Source organism: Astatotilapia calliptera, chromosome 20, assembly GCF_900246225.1.
Source record: "Astatotilapia calliptera chromosome 20, fAstCal1.2, whole genome shotgun sequence".
Classification (NCBI taxonomy): domain Eukaryota; kingdom Metazoa; phylum Chordata; class Actinopteri; order Cichliformes; family Cichlidae; genus Astatotilapia; species Astatotilapia calliptera.
This window is the reverse complement of record NC_039321.1, coordinates 7149843-7171115: the sequence shown is the minus strand read 5'-3', so window position 1 is coordinate 7171115 and position 21273 is coordinate 7149843. Positions and strand designations below refer to the sequence as shown.

The window sequence follows — 21273 nt, the reverse complement described above, 5'->3', positions numbered from 1 at the left end:
ATTGTAATTGATACCTGTAACACAGAACAACGACAGCTAGCAGCTTCTATATACATAAATTACTGTCATTTTAATTGCTCGTGCTAATGAACTATTAATTATTTGCTTAGTTTTGCTTAATTTGGTTATTTTGCTTTGTTTAAAAACTGTATCGCAACAATTACAGGATCAACAATATCTTCAAAAGCACTAAATGACCATTTAATTCAATTCTTTTGAACAATGAGCTTTTATTTTTAAAATATAGTGAGACTGTGAATTATTTTTAGACAGTTGAACATTAATTACAATTTCACTAAAAAGGGTTAAAATAAAAATTTGCTTACCTGAAAGTCTAGACACAGGAAGCTTCAGAGTATCTCCAAATGATGAGACCAATGCTCTCCTCTTTCTTTTTATAGTGTAACTATATCCTTGTCAAGATCTTTTGTTTAAATTATCTTTTCGTCTTGTTGTGTTCTGTAACCATCTCACGCTCCTACAATGAAACTGACCTACAACCTGACAAAGCTAGGGTGTTCTCTTGTATTATGCCCATTTCTAAGCTCAAGTTTTATACTTGCAGTTTTTAGGTTGGCAACGCCTCTACAGGATCAACAATATCTTCAACAGTTATTTCTCTATTAAATGTTGATAATGTTTTTAATGAGATGAAATTAGATTGCAATAGTTTCCACGATTATGTAGGATATAAAATAATAAAGTTAGAAAAGTCACACTGGCAAGATTAACTTCATTTCAAAACTAAAAAAACACAAAAGACAGAAGCACTTCCGGTTTCTATGATTCATTTTATGAAAATCTAAAAAAAATCAGAATCTTATTTAAACATCTAAAAATTTCAAATGTATTAGTTGAGATTTAAATGAAATAACTGGCCATCACAGACAATGATAAACAGTTTACTGGCTAAGAGTACATTGCTAAACTCTGGCTTTATGGTGTTTGTATTATTGCAGACTAATAGAGATAAAATACAAACAATGGTTGGTATTATTTTCCATGAAGTCTTCGACTTCCTCCCATAGTCCAAAGACACTTAGACTAAGATATCCATAGGTGTGAATGTGAATGGGAATGGCTGTCTGTCTCTCTGTGTTAGCCCTCTGAATGGCTGGTGATGTCCAGGATGTACCCTGCCTCTTGCCTTACGGTAGCTGGGATAGGCTCCAAACTCCTATCAAACTCCCTCCCCAAGCCTAAGGATAAGCGAAAAAAGAATGGATGAACAGAATATTAATTATAACCACATGGAGACTTTGTCGTGTTCAAATTTTTCAGAAGGAATTCAGGAGAAATATCTGTCCTTTAGAAAGATTTAATTTACTTCAGCAGTTGAAATTACAAGTTTACTTCGCTGGAATGCAATGTGATAATCTGCCTCACACCAAGATGATCATGGCTAGACAGACACACAACACACTCCCTGCGTAGTCTTGATTATCTATATTATCCATTATTCTTCAACCGATTCTAAGGCCCAGTTAAGGACATCTTCTTCAGACTTCTTGACCCAGAGAATATTCAAACCATCATCATGTGTGTGTAAGCATGCTGCAAAAAACCCTCTGCACTCAACGTCACTAACAATATTTCAGCCCAGTTATAGCGTTGGATGAAACTTTTGACCCTCAAAACATAGAGTGTACATTGTGTTCTTTTCATTGCAATGGGGCTTAGACTATACTCAGGCTCTCTGTTGTACCTCACCTTCAGGTTCTGTTACACACAACTTTAATATGTCAGTGATTTATGTCTTTAACTGGAGTACTGCATGTTATAATAATAATGTGGTTGAACAACAACCTTTCATAGCACTCTCACTTTGTGAGACTGTTTATTATCTTCAATACATGCATTGTTACCTCTTTACTCCTATAGACGCCACCTAAACAGCTAAATAGCTACTGGTACCCCAAAAGAAACCTAAGTCCTTGAACTTTTTTGTGCATAAACACAGCAAATAGTTTAGTAGTCAAGGCTCTGATTAAAAGGACTATATTTCGTGTGAAAGTCTTATTCATTATTTCATTTTCTTGGATTAATACTAATAAAATAAACAAAGCCATGCCTAAAGAACACAAAATGTGTAACTGTCCAAACACTGTAGTTCACCTCACTGCACCACTTTACTTAAGACTCAAGTTCAGTGCAATCTAGATTTCGAAACTAGTTTCTAGGAGCTTAACCTTTGTGCAAAATTCAAAATGTATTGATGAATAGCTGAGGCCACCTAGTCCTGGCTTCTTGCCTTTTAAGATCTATAATAAATGCCAATGTAGCTGATTTTTGGATGTCTCTTTGAATCTGTAAATTGCAGTAAAATATGATTTCTTTCCCTGTTCTGTGCAATATTTTTGGTCTTTGGTCTTTGCACAATATTTTGGTCTCAATGGAATTACCATCCCCACCCTAAATGACCATAGCCCCTCCACCCTGATTTATTTATTTATATTATATAACTGCCCTTGTATACAGCCCCACAATGTTTCAATGTTTCTACACATACAGTGTACAGTATATAGTTTACTCACATATATGTATACATATATTGTTTTTCTTTACTTTTGCACCTTTGTGGTCCAGCTACCCAATTTCGCTGTGCAAGAAACTGCACAATGACAATAAAAGCTCTAAAGTCTAAAGTCTATGTAGAGCAATTAAAAAGTTAATATTGTGTTTGTATTTGTATTTTTTATTCATTGCAGGTTAAATATGTTAATATATGTGTGTGGTTTAAAGTAGATGTTTACTAGTAGAATTTACAGCTATTGAGCTAAACACATTTCTAAGTAAAGATAGATTACATAAGGTTGAATCAAGATGCCAGTACTAGGGATGGGGTTCTGACATAAACGGTAGTAACCAGACCGAAAAGCAGCGCACATTTCGGTGCTTTATTTTGGTGCTTTTTTTTCCTGAGATGTCATACACTTTGAATTCTAGCCAATCATTTTACGTTTCCGAGGATAGTAGGCGGGTCCAGGTACGTACGTTCTTTTAGAGCAGAGCTACAGATTAAAAATGCCCAAGGCGAAGCGGTCAAAAGTCTGGCTGTACTTCACAGCAAAAGATGGAAACTCAGCAGCCTGCAACAAGTGCTTTAAGGTGATACTGTGCAAAGGAGGTAACACCTCAAATCCGATGAAACACCTGGCGACGCATAGCGTTTTTTTTAAAAGCCGAAAAAAACACTGTATTTGATAGCTTGCTGCGAGACCTCACACCGAGCACATCTACTGCAGGTGGGTTGCCTGTTATCGGACCCGGAGTTAGCAACATCCCCCAAAAACCCGAAGAGTAGAGTCCTGGCCCCTTGCCCTGCCAGTGTAGCAGAAAAGATGACGGATGATGATGCAGCAGCAGCCGTTCTTCTCTGCGTGAGTAGCTTAATGTTGTCCGTGTGTAATTTACGTTGAGTAGGCTAACCACGTTACTACATTAATGCATGTAAGGTGAACTAGCAAACACCGTCGTAGTTACATGCAGCTGTCTTCTTGTTTGATGGCAGATGCTCCCTTCACCCTGGCCAAAAAGGCTAAAATGACCAAAGAAAAAGTGGAAAACAGTTAAACATGAGAGGTTTTTGGACAAAGTTTGTGTTTTTTCCATTGTTTAAGCACTGCTTCCAGCCAAGAGTGATACCATATATGCCCCATAGCTGCAGAAAAGGTTAACATTGTTATCTTTTTACAAAAAAACAGCTGAACATGAGAGGTTTTTGGACCAATTTTGTGTTCTCCATTCTTTAAGCACCGGTTTGAGCACCGTTTAAGCACCGGCACCGTTTCAAAAGTACCGGTTTGGCACCGGTATCGGATAAAACCTAAACGATACCCATCCCTACCCAGTACTGAGTTACTGGTACCAAGAAATGATGATGCTGATACTGACACTGATAAGGCTTCAGTGCCAACCTGTCTGACTACTGAACAACAATATATGTCAGTGAAATTATACACCTCAGTTATCAGTGAAACATGTCAGCAATTATAAGAAAGTCACGTTCAAACCCTTTATTTGTTCATAACTGCTGACATATGGAAACAAAAACATATATCAAGTTTAAATAATACAATAAAATAGATGTAATATAATAAACACTGTTGATATAAAAAGGATTAACATCAGTTTATAACATCTATGAGCAGTGTATTAAAACATGTAGTGGTCTGCTATTCTCTATAAAGGGTTTATAAGTTATTTATGAACAGTGGTAACACAATGACACAGCTCTAATCATAATTACATCAATAAACCTTTGTAAAGTGTTACATGACAGTTAACTAAAAACAAATAGCACATGCTAACAAAGCATTAGCGAGCATGAAACATTTAAATAACTTTTAAATGTCTCATAGATATAGTTACATTTATTGTTAATTTATTTTTTGTCCTTGGACTTGAGATTGATTTGCATAACTAACAGGTGAAGATAACTCCTATTTATTTTATATTTGGCCTTGATGAAGAACCTTCATTCACTTCCTACCCTTTAAGTCAACCTTCTTCTGATTTGCTGCCCCTTGCAAACAAAACAGCAGACTTAAATCTGCCAGAGCTGTATGTCTGACATGACCATAATAAGGATATCCTCTCTCTCATGACATCATAAAGAGACAGAAAAATAAAATAATTGATTGAAAATGGCTCTTTAGAGCTGTCTGAAAGTTGAGGTTTTAATTCATGAGGATTACTTGCATTTCATCGCTTCTCATTATTTGAAATGTTGGCCATGTTTAACATGAGCATCCACCACTGTAACAGAAAATAAGGAAAAGTATAACAGCTCCAGTCTAATGTAAATAAGGAAAGTCTTTAATTCAAGTCAGCTGACATATTTTATAGTAAGTGAATAGATTTAAAATAGGAGGAAATTTGTTTATTAGAGTCTTGTGGTAAGTAACATTTTAGTTCAATGTCAGTCAGATGATTGTAAGAGCTGGAAGTGGCAACCATGAACATGGCAGCAGCATGTGAACTGAGGAGTGGGTCATGCAGAAAAAAAGCACCTTTGTCAGCACTCAAGGGAGGACAGATGTACCAAGAGCACGGCTTTAGCTATCAGCAGCAATGAGGGCAACAGAGAGGGCTATTAGCCAGCTAAGGTCAGGAACTCCACAGAGGGATGGTGACTGTGATGAGACAAGGCTTAGCTGTGCTCCATTTTTAATGACACCCAGCCTGAGGATAGATGTTGAGCAGCAGTGCTTATTTGACCTGGTCTGACACGAAAGCTTATGCTGCTCAACTTCGGTCAAAAGCCTCATTAATCCTTTCAGGAGATATCAGTGCAGGGAGACTCTCATGAATGGTAAAGACGCATACTGAATCTTTCCTCATTTAATATGACAGAAGCCAATCTGAGCCACATTAGGAGCTTCAATCATGTGGACTTATGGGATGCTATATTGGACAGGGCTAAATCATCAGAGTAGCTGTTAAATAATACATGACTAAAACTGAACAAGCTCATAGCAGCTGATCAAGCTGTTCTTAAAATGTCAACAATAAACTGGGTGAGTTTCTGTGGGTCATGGAAGAGGTGAGTCAAGCAACTGTGCCATGGAGCTTCAATTATAAATCGGTCTAGGATAAAGTGGTGACCATGGAAACGGAAACAGAAACTATAAGAAACCTGAGAGTGCAGGTGAGATGCCTTCCCCCTAAGATCAGACAAGTAGCACACAGGTTAAGCCTCTCGCTGCAAGTAGACTGTGCTGCCCTTTGTCTCACTATGGACCAGCCATATTTATTGTTTTGTATACTGTTGGAAGTCCTGGCTGTAAACTGTGAGTAAGCTTCTTTTTCTCCAATTTAAAGTTCACAAAAATATGATCATAACGAACAAAGTGAAAGTTGTGATGTTGTGATGGGCTAACATTCTGAAAACAAAAGTAGACTGGGTGTCTTCTAGGATGTGCTGCAAATGCATGAGATATAGCATTAGGGTATGCCTTCTAATCATTTTTAAAACATCCCTTTTAGCTGTGCACTTGCAGTTCTGATGATCTGTGAAGAGAAAAATTGTGACTCAGAGCCATTTCCATCTGGGTAGCAGGGAGAGGAAGAAATAAATGTGCACATTAATTTGAGTTAATCTTAAAAGATGATCATATTTCACAGTAAAAAAGACACATGACTGCTTTCTTGTTAAAATAACTGTTCTTATTTACAGGTAATCATTTCATTTAAAACTCTTTTCTTCTTTTTAATGAAATTTAAATGGTTCTTATTACATGATAAATACTTTCATATTGTAGCATGTAAACTGTTACAGCCAAAACATCTTCCTGAGACACAGGGCTTTTGAAAAGGAATTGAACTTGAAACCTCAGTAACAATAGATTCAGTCTAACAACACAAATAACAATAAATAATTGTGGCCAACACCTGCCTTTGTGCCTGGAAATTATGTCACAAAGACACCAAAAAAGGAGATTCTGATAAAGATCTTGAGCAGGTCTGTGATTTGAGAAGAAGCAGCATAAAATATCATTTGGATAATGGTTTAAGACTTACCCAAACCTGAGCTTTAAAAAAAGAAAAAACTGTAGTTTATCACTGTTTAATCTTATCTTCTTAATCTTTTCAATTTTCTTCTATTTCTAGTTACAGTTTAGGAGACAAAACACTCAAAGAAACCCAATCTTAAAATGTTTACTTCCATGATCTTGCATAATGCTTTCTGATACACCCACATGTGTGTTAACCTCACACGCAGTCACTGCTGGGTGTAGTGTAGCCTATAGAGTTACCATTTTGTTGTTAAGATCCACCCCAGCTACTAATTATAGCCTGTGGTTAGATGAAAGCATTTCCATGCCTAAAGGTTCTCTCGGTTACTGTGATCTACAATTTTGGTTTCATTGTTTAATTTTCAAATATTTGCCATATAGATGCTTTGTGAGCCTTAAGGAACATTTTAGAAAATGTGGGGTCGTAGCTCAACATTGTAAAATTGCTAAAGTCATTATAATTCAAATATTTTAGGTATTCACATTTTTCTCTTTCTATTATCTATTAGGCAAAATTATATTTTCGAGTGAAAAAGGTTGCATCAAAGCTTTCCCTGATAGTTCCCTGGGTAGTTCAGACACTAACTTGGTACCAAAGTGTCACTTCTTATAAGACTATAGAATTATCTAATCTTTTGGTAAAATATAACATATCTCCACACCACACTGACAATTTGGAGACTCATTTATGAACCACTTGAGATCAATTTTGAATGTAATTAAACAGAAAAACACAAGAAAGCACTAATTATTAAACGCTTTCAAAGAAATGATCCTATGTCTACGAATAGTCTAGACTTGTTCTGTCATGAACCTTTGGGTTCACACCAAGGCTTTAGTTGGCCTTGCTTGTAAACCCATCCTTCCATTCTCTTGCACTTATCCAATTCAGGGTCTGGAGCCCATCCCGGATGCCATAAGGCAAGAGGAAGGCTAGGACAGGTCGCCAGCCTGTTGCAGGGCTAACAGGGATAGACAACCATTCACTCTCGCACTCACACCTACGGGCAATTTGGAATCACGAGTTAACCTAACCCCACTAACTCCATGTCTTTGGAGTATGTGGAGACAATGCAGATACAAGAAAAACATAGGAAGGCCCTGGACAGATGGTGCATTTCAAACCTGGGGCTTTCTTGCTGTGAGGAAACAATGCTAACAACTGCACCACTACACTGCTCCTAACTATTCAAATGACAATTTTGAAGGCCGAAGTAGCTTTTAAACCCATCAAACACTAATAATAACATGATGCTGCAATAATATGATGTGGAACAGATAGTTTTAAACATTTTAAAAATATCTGTACTCTTACTGCTTCCATAGGGATTAAGACAATAAATCAGAAGTGATCCGACAGCGCACTGTACAGACTGCAAAAACCCATGATGGTGTGCTGATGGATTTTTCTGTTTTGTTTTGTAGCTACAGGGCTTGGGTACCTTGCAGTCACTGAGTCAACCATGAACTCCACTGTATACTAAAGTATTCTAGCATTAAATATGAGGCCATCTGTCCAACAGCTAACGCTTGAGTGAAACTGGGTTATGCAACAGGGCAATGATCTTGAGCACAGCAGCAAGTCTCCAAAAGAATAACTGGAAAACAAAAATCAAGGTGTAGCAATGGCCCAGTCAAAGTGCAGACCTTAACCTAAATGAGACAGCTGTGCAAAAGTGATTGCCACACAGTTCAGTGAACTAAAGCTATGTTGTAAAAAAGTGGAGGAAATTTTCTCCACAGTGATGAGATAATGATAAGGTGATGCAGAAAACAATGGCTGTTCACTAATCTCAGACATATTTAATACATTGCCCCATTAACACAACCAGCAAGCTTGACCAAGAATACAAACACTTAATTTTAAGTTACAATCCATGATAGAAAATTTGCTCTAAATTCTGTAAGTGCTGAAATCTGTCTCTGTGTGTGCGCTGTACAGTGCTTCTGTGAGTTCTTTTCATCTTATTTGTCCTCACATTATTCAAAACTTCAAGGTCCAAGGGAAAAGATGTGATTGCAGTGTCCTCAGCAGCATTTAAAGCCACAAATACACGAAGTGAAAAAATATAAAACTGAGCAGCTCAGTCAGGGGCAGAAGCATTGTAAACACCAAAGAGTGTTCCCAAACAAGCACAGCTTCCAATTAGAATTAGTTTTACTCCAGTATCAGCTATACTCAGCTTATCCTTGAGTGTGGTCGTGGGCAGCATTTTGGAGACGTCCAAACTGATGGTGTTCTCCTTTTCCTTTAGGCAGACTGAGATAGATTGTGGGCTAGTTCAGGCCTTCTATTTGTGTTTCGCCCAGGTGTCCTTTGGAGGGTTGATTCTGTTTATGAGCTAATCAGATCCGGTCCAAATTGAGTTAACGTGTTACCTTCAAACTCATTTAAACACCAAACAGGCAGTCAGATCTATCCTCACTTAAGCCAGTGTGAAGTACTTCGGAGATGAGATTGCTTTTCATTGATCTGCTGAGCCACAAAGCAACTGTGCGGTGAAATCCTCTGTGGTTTTCTTTATGACCTGAATAGTTTGCACTGATCTTGTAAAGGTACTAAAAAAGAGCAACTGAGTTAGCTCAGTGTGGTTTACACCAACACCTTATGGACTGTTCTGTGTGTTTCTTTCTCTAAATCTAATCCGAGCTGAAATTTGTCATTGCTTGTGTGTTGCAGGTCAGAATGTTGGAGAGGAACGAATAGTGGGAGGATATGCACCGGTTCCACATTCCATCAAGTATATTGTGTCGATACAGACATTGGAACGAAAGCACTTCTGTGGGGGTTTCTTGATTAATAAGCACTGGGTAGTCACAGCAGCACACTGTAACATCGGGTGAGCTAATTTTCTCCTGTCGATTTACCCCTATGGATTAAAAAAGTTCTATAACTTAAGGCAAAGTTGACTTGATTGAGTTTTAAAATCAGTCACACATCACACAAAACCCCATGTCTTTGTGTTCAGATTTAACTTTTTGTAAGGAAGAAAAGGCCTCTTGATATAGGATAGCCTCAATTTGACTTCTCAATCCTGTAATTTCAACTCATATCATACAGTCAGATCTGTGGCTTATCCTGATTGAAAGAAAGCTAATGGCAACGATAAAAGCGCACCATAACAATGGAGCTTTGTTGTACTGAAATCTGACACAGATCATGACGACCGATCAGAATACTTTATTTAGATTGCAAACAATTTGAAGATAAGGAAGCAATATTTGTAGACAATGTTCTGTGCCCATTCCATATTCCAAGGTTTTAGCAGCAAATCAGCAAACTGATAAATTACAGTTTCCAAATGTCAGTATCGCCTATTTCCCTATCAACAAACAGTTGCAACTGATGTCAAAAAGCTTTATTGCATTAATAGCAGTTAATTATTAATATATCAGCAGAAAGGCAGCTCTGTCTCCCAGACTTCCAATTTAATGTTAGCAACCAGATTTTAATGAAATGTAAATGTCTTCATTAATGACAAATTTTAAAAAATCTTTTTGGGGTTTTTTGTATGTATGTATGTATGTATGTATGTATGGATGGATGGATGGATGAAAAAAAATCACTTCTACAGCTAAAAAGATGTTGTGTATGATGTGTATGTTTGGAGTAGGTAAAATTTATATAAGGAAGAAAATTGTTGAGACCTGGATAAAGTTGGACGCAAGGACTGTTTAATATCATCAGGAAAATGATTCCAGTGTTACAGGCAACAAAACATGACTTTACCATGTTTATTTGTACCAGTTATCAACTACTCATTTATTTTCTCTTACCTCTGTTTTGGGTTTGTGAACCGTAGCCAAAAAACACAACTACACGTTGTTGTTTAACTGCTGATTGTGCAATTTGGCAAAAGGTGTTATATCACTATTTGCCACCATTTTTTAAAAAATGATTAAGTTTCAAGCTAAAGGGTGTCATTACTGTTTGTTTCCATATAATATACCATGTTGCAACAGGAAAAGCCTTTCTGTAAATAATAACCCTAATATAGGGTCACACTCCAGTTAAGTGTCCATGTTCCAGGGACTTGGATTGTGCATGCTAGTTTACTGGCATAGCTTACTAGGAAACACCCAAATGGATCAAAGCCAGCTTTAACACAAATACACCTGTGCACCTCCCCTTATTATGTTATTGTAAACCCCTAAGCATAAAACTCAATAGGTCTTTCCAACTCCAAGATCTGGATTTGTCACTGTAGTAAAACTACAACTGTTACTATTAAGAAGAACAGTTACTCTGTTTTATTTAAGAGCAGCCAGCATGTAAAGTATCTTGACGCTGAAACTGGAGTAGGTGAAAAAGATTCGGCAGTCGCCCATTGTTATGCTTATATGTGTGGTTTTCTTGATGTGACATGCCAAAATGTCTTTTATACCTGTGATAAAAGGCAGTGTCATAGATCAGAGTTACAGACCTTAGGCTTCTGTTGCATTTATGACTTATTTACAGAAAAAAAGTTGAAAGAAATCAGCTTGCCTGTGTTGATATAACTGTAGAGGTTTTCAGAGTGCATGCAGAGAAAATGAGAAAAAAATAAACAGAAGAAAACGAAAAGCGCCATTACATGATTTATGGCATTCACCTCCTGCATTGTTCCCTCTCTCACCTGGAGACCTCTGGGAGCACTGTGAGAATCATGTTCTTTGATTTCTCCAGTGCCTTCAACATCATTCTTCCCACAGTCCTGAAGGACAAGTTGGACAACTCAGGAGCGGACCATCACTGGACTTCCTCACCGACCGACCACAGTATGTGAGAAATCAGTGCTGTGTGTCAGACAGGGTCGTCTGCAGTACGGGGGGGGCCCACAGGGAACGGTTCTGGCTCTGCTCCTCTTCACCATCAACACTGCAGACTTCTCTCACAACTCCACCCAGTGCTCCCTGCAGAAGTTCTCTGACAACTCTGCAATAGTTGGCCTAATCACTGATGGGGACGACAAAGAGTACATTGAAGTCACCCAAGCGTTTGTGGACTGGTACCAGCAGAACTACATCCAGAACAACACTAGAAAAACCAAGGAGCTGGTGGTAGACTTCCGCAGGCACAAACATCCTCCACTGCAACCACTAAATATCCAAGGTTTGGACTTTGAGGCTGTGGATAGCTACAGGTACCTTGGTGTACAATAAACAATAAACTGGACTGGACTCACAATTCAAGTGCTCTCTACAGAAAAGGGCAGAGCAGGCTGTACCTGCTGCAGAGGCTCAGGTCTTTTGGAGGGAAGGGCCCACTCCTGAAGACCTATGACTCTGTGGTGGCCTCTGCCATCTTTTACAGTGTGGTCTGCTGGAGCGGCAGCATCTCTGCTGGGGACAGGAAGAGACTGAACGGGCTGATCTGGAGGACCAGCTCTGTTCTAGGATGCCCCCTGGACCCAGTGGAGGTGGTGAGTGACAGGAGAATGGTGGCTAAGCTGTCATCCCTGTTGGACAACATCTCCCACCCCATGGAGAAGTCTCTGACAGCACTGAGCAGCTCCTTCAGTGGCAGGCTGCAGCACCCACGATGTGGGACGGAGAGATTTCGCGGGTCTTTCCTTCCAACTGCTGTCAGACTCTACAAGCAGAAAGACTTTGCAGATGACCACACACGTGCAGACAGACACACACACATATATCTAATATGACATGGTAGCCTTCGCCTAGTCTCCCCAATGTGCAATAATACCAAGTGCAATTTTCTGATGTCACATAGTATTTTAATCTATTTTGTATAGTACTTTATTCTATTTGATCTTATTCTATTCTGTTGTTTTTCTTAATTTTTGCTGCTATTAACTTTGTATTGTCCAGTTTCTGCCGTGATAAAAACAAATTTCCCATGTGTGGGACTAATAAAAGTTTATATTATCTTATCTTAAATCTTCTTTTACAGACATTTGACCCAGAAGATGTAATTTCTCATATTTTCATCAACAGGGTGAAAAATATGATGATTGTTGGAGGAGACTACTCTCTTTCTATATATGAGGGCACAGAGCAAGAAATCCTTCCCCACATTTTGGTGCCACATCCTTCATACAACAAAATCACAAACAACTGTGATATTATGCTTATTAAGGTACATAATACATTGATTTTATTTAGTTTCTTTTTATTTTATTTAGTTTTATTTATTTAAACCATGTTGCTTCATTTGTGTCTAACTCATCACATTGTCTACAATCTCTTCAGCTGAGGGCTCCATTCTATCTGAACAGCTACGTCTCCATCACTCTACTGCCCAGACAGGGCGCCCCCATTGCAGAGGGCAGACTGTGTCGTGTGTCGGGCTGGGGATACACAAATCCCAGCGGAGGCCCGATCCCCTCCACCCTCCGAACTGTAATGCTCCCCATTGTCTCCACAGAAAAATGTAACAGCAGTGAGTCATTTAGTGGCAACATCACAGAAAACATGCTGTGTGCTGGTTACAGTCTTGGTGGAAAAGATGCCTGTCAGGTAAGAGCATCTCTGCTTTTTTAAAATTCAGGATATGAACATGGCAACAGTTTTACAGCACCTTTCAAGTCATTTTTTATTTACGTAGCACCAGTTCACTATGACAGGTATGCCATATGGTTCAACATACTGCAACCCACAAGATAAGTGGGGGAATCCCAGTAATAACATTAAGGGATTGTTGCCTCTGATGCCAAACAATTGGAATCTTTTCTCTGGCCGTTTAGAGAAAGAAGGGGAAAAAAAGAGGAAGCATTTTATGGAAGGCTTTAGGCACGAAGGCAAGAAAGTAACAGAGATACAACAAAACAAAAAAACTAAGGCCAAGAGAACTCACACATTTAATTACACACATTCCTTAAGTTACTGCAACAGGCCATGGTATATGCATTGAACCCAAACTCTTAGCTGCTTCCATGAGACAAGAGACTGATATCTGAAGCTTGTACCTCAAAATAAATATTAGTTATATTTAAATGGCTACATAGTTTAATAGTTTACACATTCGCTTAGCAAGTGAAAAATCGCCAGGGAGGAAAAGATATGCCTTTGGGATCATCTTTGTCATCAGGGAGGGCATCCCGTTGGTGACCCATTGCGACTAAGGAAGCAGCTAAAAGTAGATACTTTGTAATTAGAAATGGGCATTGGAGGTAAGGACAGAATGAAAAACACATATTATGCATATGTATTTGTATTTCTGCATACAATAAAGCTCACAATAAAGCTGCATCTTGTATAAAAACTAATCCATTGGGTAAAGTTTGATATAAAAATAAAAAATACAGGCATAGGACTCCATTGCTCTTGCTGTCAATAAATCTCTCCCTTTTTTTGATTTTCATAAAAAATCTCAAATTAACCTTGTGTCAATTTGGCTTGCAGTTTATTTCAGCTTGTCTCAGAAAGTGCATTTGCAGAGTATTTGTATTTGCAAGGCATACTTTAAGTGTCTAAAATATTGTGTGTTCTTTTTTGCAACTTTTAGGCTACTGCATAACAGCATTTTGAAAGTTATCAGACTGTTTTCTGTAATATTGTTCTACATCTTCATTTATTTAGTCATTAAAAAAAAAAGGACATTACATTTTGTAAAAGAAAATTTACTGGTAGCGAAAGGCAGCTACCGCTCTACAGCCCAAGAAAATTATTTAAGGCTCTGGCTACAGAACTACAGAGCAAGTCATAGAATATCAATCAGAGATATTTAAGTTTCTTGTTGAGTAATTAGTAAAGACTTGAGTAAAGACATCCGTAGCCTAACATGTCATCCCTAATGTTTTCTTCCATCCTGTGGTATCAGGGGGACTCGGGGGGTCCACTTGTTTGCGATGGTCGGGTCTATGGTGTCGTGTCCTGGGGGAAAGGTTGTGCTGATGCTCAGTTTCCTGGAGTCTACACTGCTGTGTCCAAGTTCCGCAGGTGGATAGACAACACCATATTTAGCTACTACAGCAGATGCAACAAGAATTAGAGCCCAGTGCAACTTTTCACTGTTGCCTTATGTGACCTAAGTTAGGCTTGTTTTGCCCTTCATGCACATTTGAGTGTATGCCCATGTGTTAAAGGAATATTTAGGAAAATATTTGATTTGCTTTCTTGCTCAAATTTGGATAAAAAAGGGTGCCTTTATATGAGGCTACAGTGTGGGGCCTGTCAAGGGTAACAAAACAAACCTCCAAGCACTTTTAAGTCTTGCACGTGACTTGTTAATATTTCCAGCAGGTAAAAAGTTAAGAGCATTGTCAGTTTCTTCTCACTATTGGCAACGAAGCAAATCTGGCAATTTTCCAAAATGTTCACCTAGTTCTTGAGCGGTTGTTGCTTGACCTCAAGTAAATGTTGTGTCAGTCAAAAGCTAGAAACAATGGGCAACCATTTTTGAGTTTTACATTTAGTTTGCCAGCTGCTGATCTATTTTAGGCAACTCATAAACAATAGAAATACAGTGGAATCCACCAATACTCTCAGGCAAAGCAGAACACGTTGAACACATTTCCACAGCGTCACGATTGAGGTGCCAAATCCTTCAGAGTCTCGTGGAAAAGAGAACAACAGAAAAACATAGTCATGATGCTATCTTTCAGTCATGATACATCACAGTTTATGTTCTAAAATCCTTTAAGAAGTCAAGAAAGCTCACAGTCATATCGAGGACAAATTACTCATGTTTCACTAAAATATGATCAATAATATAGGAGGAGTAGCAACGTTGTGAAAATGACAGTGCCTGTAAAATTATAAAAATGACCTAAACCTTGGTTACACTTTGGGTGAAGACCAATTAGGGGATCATTGTGTGCGCTGTAAGTTTGAGTATATTCTGACAAATACAGAGGAAGTATCAACAATTCTTGTGAACTCCGGTGAGATAGACAGATACTTTGTGGACACTTTGCTATCACATATGCTCATCGGTCCTTTGGCTGGATGAGCTCAAAACATATGAAATGCTGTAAATAAAGCATGCTTACATTTAACTGAGCATATTGTGGCTATTACTGTAACATCACAAGTCGTTTAGCTTGTTCATGAGTCATAGAAACAACAGCAGGAACTGAGTTTACTGAGTCAAAATGTATAAGTAAAAAACAACATCTGTTCAATGTGAGCAGAAATCATTTAAAAATGTATTTCCCATATATGTATGTATATACATATATATGTATATATATATATATATATATATATATATATACATATATATATATATATATATATATATGTATATTGTTCCGTGAAAATCTGATCATCTGTAGGTTAGTCACATTAAAACAACTGTTTAGAGATGAAACTGGTGGGTAATTTGTACTATTCTATGATATTTGCATTACAAAATTAATGAATTATGAAAAGAATCCAAATTTGAACTGAAAATTAAAATAATGCTTACTTTAAGTTCAAGAATCCACTGGTTCAATTGTAACGCGTGCTGTGTGTGTCCGTGTTGTGATCAGCCTGTGTTTTCAGACTGAAATTCTATTAGTCAGAAAATGATCACTGCCAATTTGACATGATATATTCATGGTCTGTTTTAATGTAGTTGCATAAACTGCAATGTTTTTTTTTCTGTTTTTTAAACTTCAATAAATTACTAATCATCCTTTTTTTCATGCACTCTCTGCCTAACGTCTGTGTGTGCATTTACACAGTAAATGTTACAGCCATCAGCCTTAAGTTAAGTGGAGACCTTCAATAACGCATTACATGGGCTTTTCGGATAGATAACTCACAACTCTTCATGCCATGTCACTTGTACAAGTCAGTAAAAGCCTCTGCAGGGGAACAATTAATAAGCCACTACACTGATAAATTATTTAAAACTACAGCAATCACATTTGATATGGAGTGTAAAGCTTGGCTGCTTGTCATTAGCCTTACTCAAGCCACAGAAGAATTACCCTAAAACTGGAATACCTTCATGAAATATGCATGGAGCCAGTCGTTGGACTCCTTCCTCCTCCTCACCAGCAGAGATTCCCGCAAGGGCGAGCCATCACGAAGCCAGGTGAAATCAGTACAGACTGCATCACACCTGATAGGTGTTGGCTTATCACAGCAGAATGAATACTTGATGGCCTACTTTAGAGGGAGCTCTAGTTTCATGGCTGGTCCAGGCTTGGTTACACAAAGGCTTATTCCCTTTGTTCTTGCATGAGAAAGCCACACTCAGGAGTGTTAGGGTATATCACCTGACATGATTGATCCTAAGCTCCTTATATGCACGCTAGGTCACAAAAAGAAATGTACTTTAATGGGTTTCACAGAAAGCTATTAACTGAGCTATACATATTGTGACCATTCCCTAAGCATTTTCTCCCAATGGGCTTTTAATCTGCTGGGAACACAAAACGTGTTTTACAATGATAATGGCCTCTGTTACTCAAACTAGGTCGACAGCATCCATTATTTTCTAACAACTGAAAAGCAAAGTTGATTTTAAAACCACAGTTCTACATGTGCAGTTTTGGGGATGGGATGATGTACTGATATGTGGTAAGTGGTGATAATATGATTCTTTGTATAGAGGTAAGTAAAGGAGCATTGTTCAGAATTTAACTGGAAAGCTACCAGAAAACTATTACCAGTGACACCCGTGGCCATTAGAATAACTCCCGCATTGTATTCATGAACTACTATATTGTATGTGCTCTTTGTCATGTATAATTTACACTGAGTGAGAAACCTTTATACAAAGTTTACTGTATACCAAGCTTACTAATTACATTTTAACAAACCCCATCTGGGCATCCCTCATGACTATTAGTGTTGCAAACAAGATTATACACCCTTGAATTGTGTTTAGATCATTTATTGTTCGTTAAAAAAACCCATTTACATAGTTTCTTAGTATGATTCATAATGTTATATGCTTATTTATTCTCAATATTGTTGCAATTACTTATTGTCAGCAGATTAGGCATGCAACTCTCCTGTCTCTGAACAGTTACAAATGAGCTTGCTAAACAAAAACAGATGGCTATAAGCTAATGCTATGCTAGCTAATGTTTGGCTCACGTTTCAAGCTTTATCTCTGATAAACAGTTTGGATACACTGTCACATCATATGACAGTTTATTTGCTAAGTGTGCGAGTCCAACAATGTTAGATCAACTTTAAAGAAAATTTTGCTAATTCCGGCTAACAGAGGCTAACAGAAGCTAACAGTGACAAAAACAGCAGCATTTACTGACAGAAATTTCTTCAACAACTCAGCTCATTATTGCTGTCATTAAAGAAAAGTGAACTTTATCGACTCATCTATTCCTTTCACAAGGATTTACAGCCTCCACTACTATAAAAATATGTGGGCACCTGACAGGTGAGATGAAAAACAGAAGTGACAGCCTGAATTCTCTACAGATGAACGGCAGCCAGATTTGCTTGTCCTACAGCATCCACCATAGCTGTGATTATGCATTTGAATTGGGAGGGTTAAGAAAACAGAATTACGTTGACTGCAGTATGGAATCTGCTGACATTTAATAGTGATATTTTACACATTGTAATTGTGTCACTATTGTGAAATCACGAACATTTTAAAGACTTGGCAGAAATGTGACTGTTGGCAACCCAGTGATAGTCTTGAGCCATGCATGCATGCACTGTCCTATCTGGACCTATTGCTGAGACTCAGGAACCTTTTTGAAGATAAATGCAGACAGATAAGAGGAACTCGCAACAACTCACAACAGAAAAGAAAAAAAAAACGTAGCTATTTATAAGAGATGACAGAGGTTTTAAAATGCACATGACTTATCTGAACCACCAGGGGGCATTTGATCATTAAAGCATAATGAATAGAAAAACAACAGATGAGGTTCAGGCCTGCTGGCACTTCCTCCTCTTCGCCTCCTCTCTGATTATAATAAGCCTTTCCTCTGAAGTGTTGTGTCTGCACTTAAACCTGTTACATCATCTTTCTGAATTTAAATTATTATGTATATTTAAAAAAGTAAAAGTTCTGAAAGGTGTCTTTACATTGCTAGTACTCCTCTATTAGATGGAAAAAGCAGAAGGGGGAAGGAACAGCACAGGAATAGCCTTTGTTACCTGAATGTTCCTGGTACTTATTATTGCTCAGGTGCAGAGTCTTGGAGGCCAGACAACTGTTCGAGTTCAGTGGGATGCCAGGAAGCTTCAAGCCATGACAGAAGCTGAGATGAAAACGTGACGGGATTATTGTGCAGTCCTCTCAACAAAACCAGAGTCACTCAACTTCAAAAACAACCTCTTTTGGCTTTCTTTCTTCTTCTTTTCTTTCTCTTTTGACCCTGAAGACAGTTCATACTTTATTTAAAAATAAATAAATCTCTCCTTAATTCTTTAACATGACTTCAGCCAGGGGGCTTTTTTGAATCTGGGACAAGAAGCATGTGTAAAATATGCAGAAGATGGAATAATTGGCTCAGAGGCAAAGCTTGAATTATGTTTTTTCCCCCCTATTTTATACAGGATAATCGTTACAACAATGTGCAAACATTTATATACAGACACGGACAGAGGGGCTATCAGAAAATAGCCTGCCTTTATTACTGTGCAGTCAGGCATTCTCTCATAGTTGCTTCTTATAGTGATAACATTCTATTTGGTACCAAAAATAGATGCTGGTCTTGAACAGGAGCACAGATTCACTGGATAATGAGTAGGCTGGGTGACTGAATGAGCCGCTCGAGTTCAGACTACTTCCACTCTACAAAATACAGCTCTGGGAGAGTTAGTTGTTTAGAGAAGCCTCTAATGATTCCTATAATAGCTAATGGTTCACCTAAGAGTGAGCCATTAGCTATTATAGGAAATAAGTTATTGATTATGGTTACACAATTTTTAGAAGGCAGAATTCTTCATTTAAATGAGATCTGCTAATATTTCTGCTGATATTCTGGGAGATTTTACAACCACCTAAAATATGGGCTGTTTCTTTGAAAAGTGTTTGGAGCTAAATGGTGATGAATTTCTCAAGTGTCGCATCCTGACAGCTTTGGCAGTACACACCTGGGAGAGCAGACCTGAATACTAAAAACTCTCAAAGTTTATGGAGTCAGGAATGTGCTATACTGAATGACAAGAGCAGGAAATACACCCTCATGTAATCAAATGGCTCTAAATGGCTCAATATATCCTATATAAAATGAGTCTTTCCACTTTTTTCCTCTGAAATATAAATACAGTGTCTTACAGTGAGCCTGCAGTGTGAGTGTGCATTTTTAAAACTCTACAGTGCAGGCCTATTGCGATTTGGGAAAAACACTGCAGGTGTAGCTGCCCATCATCATCAAATTGCCTATACCACCTAGATGTGGGGGATTATCGTGGTTACATAATGCACAAACGTTAAGACAAAAGACATCTGTTCAGCTGCACACATCAATTAGTTCACTCAGACAAAGTGGAAACATTTACAGAAAGAGTCTGAGGCACAAGTACAATGTAAAATGTCAGACAGACAATCTGAAATGGTTTGAGGCGCAGGAAAATAAAAAATGATTAGCATTTAGAAAGAGGACCTGGATGATAATTGCAAATAACAGCACCACGACTTTCATGCAAAGCATTTAGCACAGAGAATGAGAGACACGTTTTCATCCATTTCAAGAATCTGTGAGAAGATTCTTTGGTGTAACAATTTCACACACATTTTAATAACTTTATTTGTTAACCGATTATTGAGTGCAGGCAGGAAAATGCTTCTCTGCTCTTATAACAAGTAAAGACTGAATGATGAGATAGACTTTGAAAAGCTACTGCTTCAGTCCTCCCACTTATTTTTTTTTCTTGCCTCTGCTCCCTTCCATGTCCTTTTAGTGCTCAGTAGATTTATCAAGTTTCCCCTCAGAGAATTTAACAGAAAGTAGAGCACTTTAATCATGTTTCCTAACTTAGGGCTGCCATCAAAGAGAGGCTATGCTTTGTTCTGCTGAGAGTATATGGCTGATAACCCCCCAAAGCTTCAGATCAGAGCACACTGACATTATTCCCCCACCTCTTTACAAAGTGATGACAAGATAGACTGACTTGTGGAAGCATCACTTGTATATTGTTGTGTATTCCTTTATGTGTACTCACTGGGTGGAAAATAATGGAATAGATTTACTGAAATTTTGTATATATGTATAACTTTTTTGAACCGGCCAGAGGGTCCGATGGTGCGATATGGCAGCCTCGCTTCTGTCAATCTGCCATTATTATTATTATTATTGAACCAGTAGTTTTCTTTAGTAATTCTATAATGGAAAGTTTCAGAGAAATATAAATAGTTGGAATAGTTGGAGTAATTATGAGACAGCCAATTTTGAGTTCTGATCTCGTTTAAATAGCTTAAATAGCGGCTAACATTTTTTTTAAAATCATGTTTTCACAGTTGAATGAAACATTGTGGCAATACAGAAAACACAAGGAAATACAGAAATGTGCTATAAAAAACAAATAGAACACATACTAAATAAAAAAAATATGTTGTGAATACAACAAAAAATGTAACTAATTATAAAAATATTTCAGAAAACAAAGAATCTTTGTGATTTTATGGAATTTCTGAAGTCTCCTAACTGTTGATCATGATGGAATGAATGTAAAACTATAGCAGATATTTGCTGCACATTACTCTTTAATCACAACCCTCATAAGTAATCTACTATATATTTAGCAAATTAAGATTTTATCTCCTATATCTTTAGTATATATAGATATCATATCTGTAGTACCTAAGTCAGTATTTGATTAGACAGATTTGTTCCCAAGCAGCAAAAGGGGCCTGTTATGTTCATTTCTGACTCTATATTCTGATTCTTGGACTCTA

General features: G+C 37.8%; 1 protein-coding gene across 1 annotated transcript; it reads left to right on the top strand.

Annotated features, from left to right (window-relative positions):
* The first annotated feature begins 5715 nt into the window (after positions 1 to 5715).
* Positions 5716 to 15536, top strand: LOC113013321 (trypsin). Its single transcript, XM_026154133.1, has 5 exons — positions 5716 to 5792; positions 9199 to 9358; positions 12453 to 12594; positions 12708 to 12974; positions 14278 to 15536. The coding sequence occupies exons 1-5, from the start codon at positions 5738 to 5740 to the stop codon at positions 14446 to 14448; spliced, it is 795 nt and encodes a 264-aa protein (XP_026009918.1). The 5' UTR covers positions 5716 to 5737; the 3' UTR covers positions 14449 to 15536.
* Positions 15537 to 21273: the final 5737 nt, after the last annotated feature.

Excerpts from the sequence above, each read along its gene's own strand:
- LOC113013321 (XM_026154133.1), top strand. The coding sequence starts at position 5,738 with ATGGACCAGCCATATTTATTGTTTTGTATACTGTTGGAAGTCCTGGCT. Across the intron at positions 5,793-9,198 it reads GGAAGTCCTGGCTGTAAACT|GTCAGAATGTTGGAGAGGAA; the intron begins GTGAGTAAGCTT and ends TGTGTGTTGCAG. Across the intron at positions 12,595-12,707 it reads GTGATATTATGCTTATTAAG|CTGAGGGCTCCATTCTATCT; the intron begins GTACATAATACA and ends CAATCTCTTCAG.